Source organism: Carica papaya, chromosome 7, assembly GCF_054855325.1.
Source record: "Carica papaya isolate Zhongbai chromosome 7, ASM5485532v1, whole genome shotgun sequence".
NCBI classification, from domain to species: domain Eukaryota; kingdom Viridiplantae; phylum Streptophyta; class Magnoliopsida; order Brassicales; family Caricaceae; genus Carica; species Carica papaya.
Genome location: NC_142315.1, coordinates 27,192,268 through 27,204,359, shown reverse-complemented (window position 1 = coordinate 27,204,359; position 12,092 = coordinate 27,192,268). Strand labels below are relative to the sequence as shown.

Below are 12,092 nucleotides of genomic sequence, written 5' to 3'. Positions count from 1 at the left end.
GAAAAAGAAAAACATAGAATAAATAGAGATGGAGAGAGAGAGTGTGATCTCCTCTTTATTCTCGTTTTGCTATCATTTATAATTAATTTTAAAAGTAAAGAAAAAGAGATAATCATATTTAGCAAATTAAATTAATATAAATATATATATATATATAATATGATTTTATTATGTACATTTCCCCAACCGATAACTAGACCGACGTGACATGATTTTGCAACCCCCCACCCATCTTAAATGGACTTGGTTAGGAGAATCCTGAGGTTGGTGCAAAGTTTACATGATCGACTTTCTATCTTGTATTTAGTTGGGAAATTAAACCAAGCACTCTTTGCCACATGTCTCGAGACCCATACTTATTAAATAGTATATATATATATATATATTATATACCAAATATCTAATTAATGCTGTCATGCATCACATATAATTTCCCATTCAAGCATTTCTTATATATATATATATATATATATATATATAATTTCAATTATCTCTAATTCACACGCATACACGAAATGACAATGTGGTTAACCATGCTTTACGTATTATTTATGTTATCAAAAAAATATTATCACCTTCTAAGTTTGAGTTTCTATAATTGTTAGCTTTAATGATGGGTTATAAGATAATTGCCTTGATTATCACGTGCTTAGCACAAAATAGTTAAGTTAATTAATTAGCTCTATATATGGTTTCTTATATAAAAATCACAATGATATACATGTGAATGAGAAAGGACAAAAGAAATCTATCATGATTCGGTTGATTTATTGCATATTCAAAATTATATAAAAATAGACTTTATAAATCTTATATAAAAAAATATTCGAGATAAATATAAGATTGAATATTGTATATTTCTATGTATTATTATTAAAAACTTGTATCATAATAAATGTGCATTTATTATTTAATTAATATATATATTTTTATTAAAAATATGAATATACAAAACATTAAGTAATTAAGAACATTTTAATGTAAATTTAAAAATAATGTTAAAATAATGGTTGACGATAGACTATAAATAACAAAAAAAATAACTAGAGGTAGATAGAAATAATAGTGTACAGTGAAAAGTAGATAGAAATAATAGTGTACAGTGAAAAATGAGTTGGGGATGGATGTGATCTGACGGGTGACAGAAGCTAGCTGACAACCAGTAAAAAGCTACTGACGTGAGAAAATATTAGTTCAGCGTGCAGTAAGAATGCAACATCTAATAAAACGACAATTAATAAGTGATGAGTAATGGACAATAGGTAACAGTCGGTAAGGAGTTAGCAACAAAAAAACGGGTATCGACCAGGTAATAGAGAGCGGACAATAGGTGAGTAGAGATATGAAGCGGTTAATTGACTAAAAATAATAACAGTAAAATGTAGTCGACTGGCAATAAATAAATCAATTAGTAGAGTATGGTGGCCGACCAATAATAAAGGGCAACAACGAATATCTAATTGGTAATAGAAGGCAATGACCAATAACTAATTGACAATTTAAGGTAGCGAGCAATACCCAATTGGCTATCGAGGGTGGTGACAAATAGTCAATTGGTCAGTAAGGATGACGTGCGACTAGTAATAGAGGATGATCAATGATCTGCTGACGCTAATATGCCAATAACAATAACAGTAATTAAATAAAATAAAAAAATATACATATATATATAATTTTGTTAGTTAATAAAGAGTAATTTTAGAACAAAAATAGAAAGTTATCTTTCAAAAGTTAATATTTCGAGCTTCTCTACTTAGACCTATCAAATATAGATTTTAATTTTAATTTTGACCAAAAACATTTTTAGTTTTACACGCGTTTGTTCACAAACCATTTTCCGAACTCAAAAGAAGCTGCAGACATTCGAGAAAACCCATCAACTCTTCTCTCTTGCTCCCCAACCATATTAGGTACCATTAATTCCGCCATCACTTCACAGCTGTCCCTGTGCCACCCCCAGGCCTAAGATGAGCAGGCCAATTTCAAACCCAACACCTAGCCTTTCAATATAACCCTTACATTCTATATGTAAAATCTGAATATCATAAACACCAACCAAAGAAAAAAAACAACCTACCTGACAAAGACCCTCTTCTTCCTGCAGCTAATTACTTGCTACCACTTCTCTTTCCTTCTTCCTTTCTTTATTTTTCTTTCTTGGAAGTAATTGTGGAGGTGACAGAATTATAAAACCCTTTGCTTTGGTTGAGCTTCCTACAGAACTAGAAACTTAATTACATCATTTCTACACCCGGGATTTCCTCCTCCCCCTCCTTTTCGTATTGTTCTGAACTGGGTAGCTTGAAATTATAGGAGAAGTGCATGTATATCTGAGAGAGAGAGAGAATATATATATAAAACAGAGGATAAGGAGTTGAGATGTCTGCTTTTTTGTCATCTTGGCCTTGGGAAAACTTGGGTAATTTCAAGGTATTAATTAATTATAACAACCAATGAGGTTTTTTGATTTTATTTTTTCTTCCATTTTCTTTTTGGGATTTTATTTTAGTACTCTGATGTTGTGTGTTCTGTTTTTTGCATGGTGAAGTATGTGCTATACGGACCTTTAGTCGCAGAAGTGGTGCATTCATGGATGAACAGTGAAAATTATGAAAGTTACAAGCCAAGTTGGTGTCTTCATATTCTCATCCTCTGTGCACTTAGAGGGTTAATCCACACCCTATGGAACTCTTACTGCAACATGCTCTTTTTAACTCGCGATCGTCGGCTGACCCAACAGGGAGTTGATTTCAAGCAGATAGACAACGAATGGCACTGGTAAAAGATTCATTGATTCAACTTATCTTGCAGTAATTTCATATGCCTCAAGTCTTTCTTCTTTTTTTTTTTTTTTTTTTTTTTAAACTTTTGATGTTTTTTTTTTGTTTTTACAGGGATAATTTCATACTTCTTCAGGCTCTGATTGCCAGCGCGGTCTGCTACATGTTCCCATGCTTTGACAAGCTTCCTCTATTCAACACAAAAGGGTTAATTGCGTTAATGTTACTCCATGTGACGATTTCAGAACCTCTGTACTACTGGATCCATAGACGTCTCCATGGAAACTACATTTTTACCAATTACCATTCACTGCACCACTCGTCCCCTGTACCTCAGCCCGTAACTGGTAAAAAATTAAAAATGAGAAAATAAATTAAACCACCCATCTCTCCTATTAATTGGTTCTGATTTTTTTTTTTTTTTTTTTAATGTTGGGATGCAGCTGGACACGCAACATTCTTGGAGCAACTACTTCTGAGTGCAATTATTGGAATTCCATTACTGGGTTCGTTTTTGATGGGAGTTGGATCAATAAGCTTGATCTATGGCTATGTTCTGGTTTTTGATTTTCTAAGATGCTGGATTCATTCCAATCTTGATCTTGCTCCACGTACCCTGTTTCATTTTCTTCCTTTCCTTAGATTTCTTCTCGCCACCCCTCTGTAAGTTTAACTTTCCTCCTTCCATTTTTTTTTAAAATAAAATCTCTTTTAGTTACCTTCTTTTGAGGAGGTAACTTAAAGGAGGATGGGTGCAACTTGTGTAAAGTAGTCATTAATATCCCACATATGATTGAAAGAAAATGATTTTCCAAAATGGGTATTGTGTAAAGTAGTCATTAATGTCATAGATGAAGATGCTCAATAAATATGACAATTAGTGATCATCCATCTGTCATCTTTATTTTGTTTTCCTAATTGGTGTTAATCTTGAAAGGGTAGATCCGTACTCAGATTTTACTTGGTGTAATTTATGAAGTTATAAATATATATACACATATATATATATAATACATATAGGTGGGTGAAAGAAGTATAGTAAGAAGGGGTAATTTTATGAGATCAGTTAAGTGAAGATGATTCATGTTAGGTGGATGAGAGTGGTAGTTAAGGGAAATTAATGTGTGGAAACATGTAATTTTTTTTTTTTTTTATTATAAGAAATTAGTTGTGTGATGTGTCGCAATCATGAAGATATATATCTCACATAAAGGAGTTCATTGAATTTTTGGTTGATGAACAGATATCACAGCCTTCACCATGCCGAGATGGGTACCAACTTCTGCCTATTTATGCCTATATTTGACGCAATGTGGAAAACCCTCGATGACAAATCCTGGCAACTTACCGCCCATTCAGGTATTTTGATGACCCATATAGAAACAAGCATTCATTGCTTCAAACTAATACATGAATATCTCTAAACCAATTTCATGGGGACCATTACACAAAATCCATGGTTGAAATCCTGCAAGTACATTTCTCGTGGGTCCACTCAACTTCCAAGAATTTACTACGATCATTATTATTATTATTGTTATATTTTTTTATTTATTTTTGAATGAAGAAAAATTAATTAGAAATAATGGGTGCAGGAAAACATGGAAGAGTGCCAGATTTTGTGTTCCTAGCACATGTTGTGGACGTAACGTCGTCGTTGCATGCCCAATTTGTTTTAAGGTCATTCGCATCCTTACCTTACACTCCAAGGCTTTTCTTGCTGCCGATGTGGATTCCTACTTTCCTGGTCATGCTCTGTATGTGGGCTTGGTCTAAGGCTTTTCTACACTCTTTCTACATTCTCAGAGGCCGCTTACACCAGACCTGGGTTGTACCAAGATTTGGCTTCCAGGTATCTTTACAAATCCCAATTATCTCTACAATCCCAGTTTATCTCTATAATTACAACTAGATATTTCTCTGTTTGGCAGTATTTCTTGCCGTTTGCTGCAGAAGGGATTAACAATAAAATAGAGGAGGCTATCTTAAGGGCTGACAGACTTGGCGTTAAGGTCATTAGTTTAGCTGCATTGAACAAGGTAAGTTACATCGTACAGTGAAATAAAGACAGAGATAAGTTACAACACTTATTACATGTTTTGTTTTGTTTAAATATTATCTGGTGATTTCTGATGATGGTGGTTGGAGTTATAAATACATTTTAAAAGTAAACCGCACATTAGTGGACAGGAAAGCTTCCACCTTTAATGCCATTCAGGCCGGATGTTAAGTATTTGTGTTAGATTAACAGCAATAATTAATGGGTAATTAGTGACTAATTGATGAATTGACAGAATGAAGGTTTAAATGGGGGAGGAACACTGTTTGTGAATAAGCATCCAGAGCTTAAAGTAAGAGTTGTTCATGGGAATACATTAACGGCAGCCGTGATTCTGAATGAAATCCCAAAGGATGTGAAAGAGGTGTTCTTGACTGGAGCAACTTCCAAGCTCGGAAGAGCAATTGCCCTCTACCTTTGCCGTAAGAGAATTCGAGTTCTTGTAAGTCTTTAATCAATTACCAACTATGTATTTCTAAAAAAAAAAAAAAAAAAAAAAAAAAAATTTATGATGAATTAACGGCTGAGATTAACCATGCAGATGTTAACATTATCATCAGAAAGATTTCAAAAGATTCAAAAAGAGGCCCCTGTGGATTGCCAGAACTACCTTGTTCAAGTCACCAAGTACCAGGCAGCCCAAAACTGCAAAGTAAGTTCACATATATATATAAATGAATGGGTGTACATAACTCCTTAAAACTATTGTTATATTTATATGGGTATATGCATATATATTTATATGTATAATACGCAGACATGGATAGTTGGGAAGTGGATAACACCAAGGGAACAAAGCTGGGCTCCAGCAGGGACACATTTCCATCAATTTGTGGTTCCTCCCATACTTGCATTTAGGAAGAACTGCACTTATGGTGACCTTGCCGCCATGAGATTACCCGAAGATGTTGAAGGACTCGGAAGTTGTGAGGTAAAATTTATTTTATATATTTATTTTCGTTGAAGAATGATATAATGATTATTAACTAATTAATTATTTTTAATTAAAAAAACAGTATACGATGGATCGAGGCGTGGTTCATGCATGTCATGCAGGGGGGGTGGTTCATCTATTGGAAGGATGGAAGCACCATGAAGTTGGAGCAATTGATGTGGATAGGATTGATTTGGTGTGGGAAGCTGCACTTAAGCATGGTTTAAGGCCTGTTTCTGATCACTAGCCCGCCTATCTATGTAATAAGATCCACATGATAAATTGTGATTCCCCAACCCCAAAAAAAAAAAAAAAAAAAAAGAGAATGAAAAACATTGATTATACAGGTGATTAACCCTAAATAAAGGGTTTATTAACTTAAAAATTCACCTGAAAATGTTGTTCTTACCATATCTACTTGTTAAATTCATGTGATACCTTCAAATTAAACTACCCATCATATTCTTTACTCTCTTCTCCAATGCTCTCTTCTTAATTTCTTCCATGTTAAAGAACATTTCACTGTCTGCATGTATCCCACGAATTGGATCTCGTAAAATGTTATTTTGTGCTTAATTTTTACGTAATCTATTGGCCAATCAGTACAAATTCAAGTGCCTTCAATTATTCTGCCAATTTATTGTCGTGTTTTTTACTATTTTTCTAAATTTTTAATAGCTAAAATTATTTATTAAACTAAAAATATATTTTTTAAAAAAAAAATAAAAACTTTATGGTTAGACGTGGCAGTTTCTCTTGAGGCCAACAAGGATGCTTCTCCCACGAGACGCCTGTTCGTAACTATCACAACCGCTAGAACAGAGTTACATAGCAAACCCAAGTGTCTCCCTCTCCATGGAATTCGAACCGTTTCTCGCACTATTTAATCTTTTCCCGATTTCAAAATTCTTGCAAAACTAAAACCATGGAGAAGAAGAATGGTAGAATGGTGTATTTAGGAGTTCAAACGTGTAAAAAACCCGCTCATCGAAATCGGAAAGGGCTGCTCTTGGACAAAGTTTTAGCCTACCTCAAAACTGATTGCTATATGTATGCACCTCTCCTCTCTCTTCCGCCGTCTGGTTTTGCCGAGCCAATGCCTATCTTCTCCTCTGCTACAGGTGATTGTTACCAATTTTTCTTCGCAGCTTTCGGTCTCTTTCTGAACTAATTTTTACGGGTCTTATCTTTTCGCGAGGTTTTTTTTTTTTTTTTTTCGTATTTCTTTCAATAAATTTTTATTTGTAAATTTGGGGTCGAAATCAACAGAATCCAGTAAGGGAAGGGAGAATGGTTTCTCAAAGAAGGTTGAGGATTATATGAAATCTGATTCTTACATGTATTCTTCAATGGTTTCTCCGCCACCTAGTCCTTCTCTTGGTATGTATTCTAGTACCTATCTTCCGATTTTCTTTTATTTGTTTTCGAAGGATTGGAGTATAATTGTATAAAAAAATCTTAATTATATAGATAGTTTATATGATAGTTTGAGATGCATAATTGATTTTGATTTTTTCCTATTACATTTTTTTTTTGCTACAAAGTTGTGCTGCCACTAACTGGTTTAGGTTCCAACTCCAATTTTGTACAATTCACTTGGCTGTTCATGCATTGGAATAATAACTCGTGAAATTGTGTTTGGCTCGTGCAAGTACTGAATGTTAGTTTAAGAAATGAGAATTATTCATCACTATTCACAACTCATTCTCGAATTTATTTAATGAAAACGGATAGCGATTTATTTAGTTGTAAAATGTACAAAGAATAAAGTACTAGAAATTGCTTGGGAAGATGACGAGAAAATTTAAACGTAGTCGTTTCATAAGACTTAACAAGTACAAGGCATGCCGTTCTTAGATTTTCTAGAATGCTCAAGTGGTAGTGGTTTCCTTATTTTTCTCTATCTCCTTTTTTTTTTTCTTTAAGCAAATTGTATAGCTGCACTGACCATTACAGAGTTTCATGGCCGAAGGAAGTGAATGGGAATTATATTTTGCTCATAACAAGGGGCATTGACTCTGTTGGTTAAAAGGTTTAATTATATGGAATGAGAATGAGAATTCAACAGAAATGGTATGAAAGTAGTGCATTAATCCCAAGGCAATACAAGTTTGGTTTTTTATAATTTTTTATTTTGACAAGTGAGAATTCAAATCCATTATTATGGAATTGAAAATATAAGTGAAGATGGTTCCTTTGCATATCAAATATGTAAATAGTTAGTAAATCTTGCAGATCAAATGATAAGGACTAATGCATTGTATAGCTTGAAACCAATACAGCATTAGTGTGTTGTAGGTTGCGAGTTTCCTTTCGCTATTGACTTCTCGATTCTAGTTTTGACTTGGAATTGGCGAATGAGGTTCTTGGAGGTACAATTCTCTTAGAATGTTAAAGAATAATGCAGAATTTATATAGTTTCTTCTTGCGGAGCTGTCATTACTCTGACTTTGCATCCAAGCAAAACCATTTTGTTCATGAAACCAAGAAGTTATACACAATCGCCTCACTTTTCCAACCTAAACTATTGGGGAACTTTCTGATATGTATTTTGATACAGATGACGGATTGTACCTAACCCCAAAAGTATATACGGCTTTTCTCTGTGATCCATAAATTAAGTCCTAAATTTTTTTTGTATCTTCTTGGTGTGATACGTGAACTGTATATTGTTTTATGGCATACTTACAACTCTATCTCAAGGGATCATCAATCTAAAATACTGTATGATATATCCTGTCTCAGCATGTTACTCATGGTGGACTGTGAGGGGAACTATTGATTTGTTAGTGAGGTTCCTTAGGGGTAGTGATGTGATAAACATAGAGGGATAAATATATTCTTACATTCAATCTGTATTTTAATTTATATGTATTGCTAATATTATATTTTTTTTGTCATTAAGGTTAAACAACCCACATTTTGTTAGCTAGAACTCTATATGTTCATGTTTTGTAATATTATAAAAACACATACTTTTGGTGAATAAAATCACCTTTAATGTTTTTCATACCCGTTTAACACATGCATATGAAGAGATAGAAGTAGCAGAATGTCAGGGTTCAGGTTCATGAGTTCCAGGACCTGACCCTTATGGAGGCTCAGAAGAATGAAGGTTGTGAATGGGGTTTGAGTAAGAGAGGAATGAGAAGATAGGAGAAGAGAGGAAGAGAGGGAGAGAATAAGGAAGGGGGGAAAGGGGAGAATTAGAGAGGAAAAGGAGTCTGAAAATACTAGATTTTTCATTAGTAATTCTGGTACAGGGTGCAAAATTTTATAGGATTAGCACCAGTTGGCTAGTACAATTGCCAGACCGTGCACAACGGTTCTGTCAAGTCGTGCACAGTGTCTGCTAATACAAGGAATTGCAGAAAGAAGAATTTCTCAGATAACTACCAATGTAAACCCTAGTTAACTAACTTTCCATATTCAGTCTAGTTTGACCAACTGCCATTTGTTTTTCCCACCATTCATGACACAGAAAATGCTCATTTTGATGCACTTCCTGTGTCTTTCAACCATCAAGGTTGTAGAAAGTCATTTTCCTACAGAGAAGTTGGCATTCCATGTCAGATTAGCAGGGTTGATAATCAAATTATTCATGTTGTTTGGTGCTACTGGAGAGTCGCTCCAACATAGAAATATTAGTTTGGACTGTAGCAGTGGATCATTAAGTTACACGTATAGCCAAATGCAGATTATCAAACAGCTTTTAGTCAATCTATGCACTGAATGGAAGTAAATGAGTGTGATGCTTCATAATTTTGCGAGCCTGTATTCTCTTTTTTATTCATTCAGGTATGTGAGAGATTGGATTGATATCCAACATCGGTCTGTTAGTTTTTTGGCGAATTTCTACGCTTGAGTTATGGGCATATTTCTGTGTCGACATTGAATCAGTAAACTTCAACAAACTGCAAGTATTTGTAATTGTCTGTTTTTATTTTGTAATTCAACTGCTATCAACAAAAGCCTAGGACTTATATGAAACAACTTGACCTATTAACCTTGTAGCCTGGACAAAATTCCAGCAGAGAGTCAAATCTGGCACTGTATTTGAAATCCTGTGCTAAAGAATAAAGATCAATGAAAAAAGTGTTTTCTCTGGCCGGGTTTCAAACCCAATCTGATAGCATATTTGAGAGTACCTAGACTACCATGAGATTAAAGTAACTTGCACTTATTTCATCGGTTTCCCTCTGACGTGTTAGACCACTTAGTATGATAACTGTTATCATATTTTTTTAACAGCTAGAAGTTATATTCATAATGTTTTCCCATTAGATCATCTTTTTTTCCCTGAAGTTTCAGGACAATTCCAATACATAGAGAGAGTCAGCATCAATATCTCCACAACATCAGTTACCCAGGGCGATGAACCAATTTTTGAGTCAGAAAATATGAGTGTGAAAGAGCAGTCTTGGAAGCGCAATCCTTCTGGAACAGGCACTTCTGATCAGCAAGCTTTAGGGCGAAAAGAAATGGTGAAGCAAATGTTCTATGAAAATTGTCGCTCGTCTGCATCAGGTCATAATCATTACAACATTATGTGTTTTGTCCTGTTTTGCTCTTGATATGGGGGTTTTTGCTGGCAATCCAGTGACATGAAGCAACTTATTCAGCTTATTTTTCTTGTTTGACGTAGTTGGGTTTGTAAGTTTATAAAATAATTTACCAGAAATGATTATACTGGTCCAGCTGCAGTGATGGTGATGTATAAGGCAACCTTATTGGTAGAAGCATGCATTTCTTAAAAGAGGACAAAATTAGTCAGTAACTTTTGGTTTGACTTTGATTGATGTTCTGTTAGTGGCAACTTACACATAATCTCCTCAAATCACTTTGATCAAAGTCATCGGTCAGAATATAATAGTAAAGGAGCAACATAGACATAACCAGTAGTTTGAATGGTCTCTAAATACTGTGGCGTAGTGAAATGTATGAAGAACAACTCTTAACGTATTTGTATCTCTTTTAGCGGGAAAAGAACACTACGGAAGTTTCAATTATATTGTGTCAGCGTCCTAATATACAAGAGTTGAAGGGACTTTTTGCTTAGATTACTCTGCTTTATCTGCAGTTAAATTTGCATGTTCATGGCTTTTGCCCGAGTGAAAAAGAATCTTGTTACATTGTATTTTTTCAAGGTGCGTCTCTTTTTCTGCAAAAAGTTGTTTAGAGGTCTAAAAAGCATCTTTCATTTGTACAGGTGAAGGGGTGCTGGATGGTAAGGTGTAACTTCATTGTTGATTGAACCATTGACGGATACGGTTGCTCTGTATATGTAGTTAAAGTGAGTATGGGAGTTCTACACAGATCTATGTATGTATTGTACATTTGGTTATAATTTATGGTGGCCTACCAATTAAATCTTGAAATTTTGGGCGATGATGCTGTCAGTTAAATCTTTGTTGTCGTTTTTGGTTCTGGGAATTTTTTTTCCTCTCTTATATTCTGTATTGCATGGAGAGTTATACACCAGAAGTATATGCTTTTCACTTCTATGTTCAGATTCAAGTCACTAGCTTTGGTTGATTGGATCATTAGAATTGGCTGTTTCTTTTTTGGGTTGGAATTGTTTGTTGGTATCTGTTGATTATATGTGGTGATGTGGAGGAAAAGGAAGAGAAGTTTTTGGCAAGCAAATGATGCTTCAATTGATTAGAGATTGAAGAGGAAGGTGGCATGTGCCGTGGGTTGGATTATGTCCCGTTCTAGATTGAGAGGGACCAATGAATGTGCTTACGAGATTAGCCTTGCTATGTATTATCATTCTTAAACGCATTATTGGTGAGATTTGGGACGCAGGTACATTTAATTTATTCGAGGATGGTATATTTCCAAATGTCACTCCCTAGTCCTGTTTTTGTTTTCTTTCAGTGGGTATTGTCAATCAAGATCTGACTTTTAACTCCAGTTTGAAGAAAGATGAAATGGTTGGTGATAGGTTCAGGATTTTTTGTCTGATTTTGAAATGGGTAGGAGTCTTAGTTGTAAAACTGTTTTGGATTGGGAAGGCAATAATTCATTTTGAATCAGCTGAAAAGGCAATGAATGATAGGAGTTCATGTAAGCATTTTAGAGGCACTTGAGGGATAAAAATCACCAAGTTGTGAAGGGTGAAAGGAGTAGAGTAGGTAGATCATCATCTCATCAGCCCCAGTGCGGATGGGGTTCACTTCAGGCTTTAAGCTCTGGAGTAGGCTCCTTTTACCCTTGGCTTTTTTTTTTTGTATATATATATATATATATTACTACACTCCACTCCACTTGGACTATTCCTGATCAGACAGCAGTTTAAACAGATACCCATTACCTT

General features: G+C 34.6%; 2 protein-coding genes across 3 annotated transcripts; both read left to right on the top strand.

The window, feature by feature from the left end:
* The first annotated feature begins 1,936 nt into the window (after window positions 1–1,936).
* Window positions 1,937–6,242, top strand: CER3 (Fatty acid hydroxylase superfamily). The gene is made up of 11 exons (XM_022039559.2): window positions 1,937–2,430; window positions 2,549–2,778; window positions 2,895–3,127; window positions 3,224–3,443; window positions 4,024–4,139; window positions 4,376–4,632; window positions 4,712–4,819; window positions 5,075–5,281; window positions 5,381–5,491; window positions 5,597–5,770; window positions 5,856–6,242. The coding sequence occupies exons 1-11, from the start codon at window positions 2,380–2,382 to the stop codon at window positions 6,018–6,020; spliced, it is 1,872 nt and encodes a 623-aa protein (XP_021895251.2). The 5' UTR covers window positions 1,937–2,379; the 3' UTR covers window positions 6,021–6,242.
* Window positions 6,243–6,518: 276 nt separating this feature from the next.
* Window positions 6,519–11,277, top strand: LOC110812637 (uncharacterized). 2 transcript variants are annotated; one of them, XM_088207364.1, is made up of 4 exons: window positions 6,519–6,894; window positions 7,043–7,153; window positions 10,085–10,300; window positions 10,983–11,277. In XM_088207364.1, the coding sequence occupies exons 1-4, from the start codon at window positions 6,699–6,701 to the stop codon at window positions 11,009–11,011; spliced, it is 552 nt and encodes a 183-aa protein (XP_088063490.1). In that variant the 5' UTR covers window positions 6,519–6,698; the 3' UTR covers window positions 11,012–11,277. The 2 variants fall into 2 exon arrangements, with proteins under 2 accessions (XP_088063490.1, XP_088063489.1); XM_088207363.1 differs by having other exon boundaries at window positions 6,529–6,894; window positions 10,079–10,300.
* The last annotated feature ends 815 nt before the right edge of the window (window positions 11,278–12,092 follow it).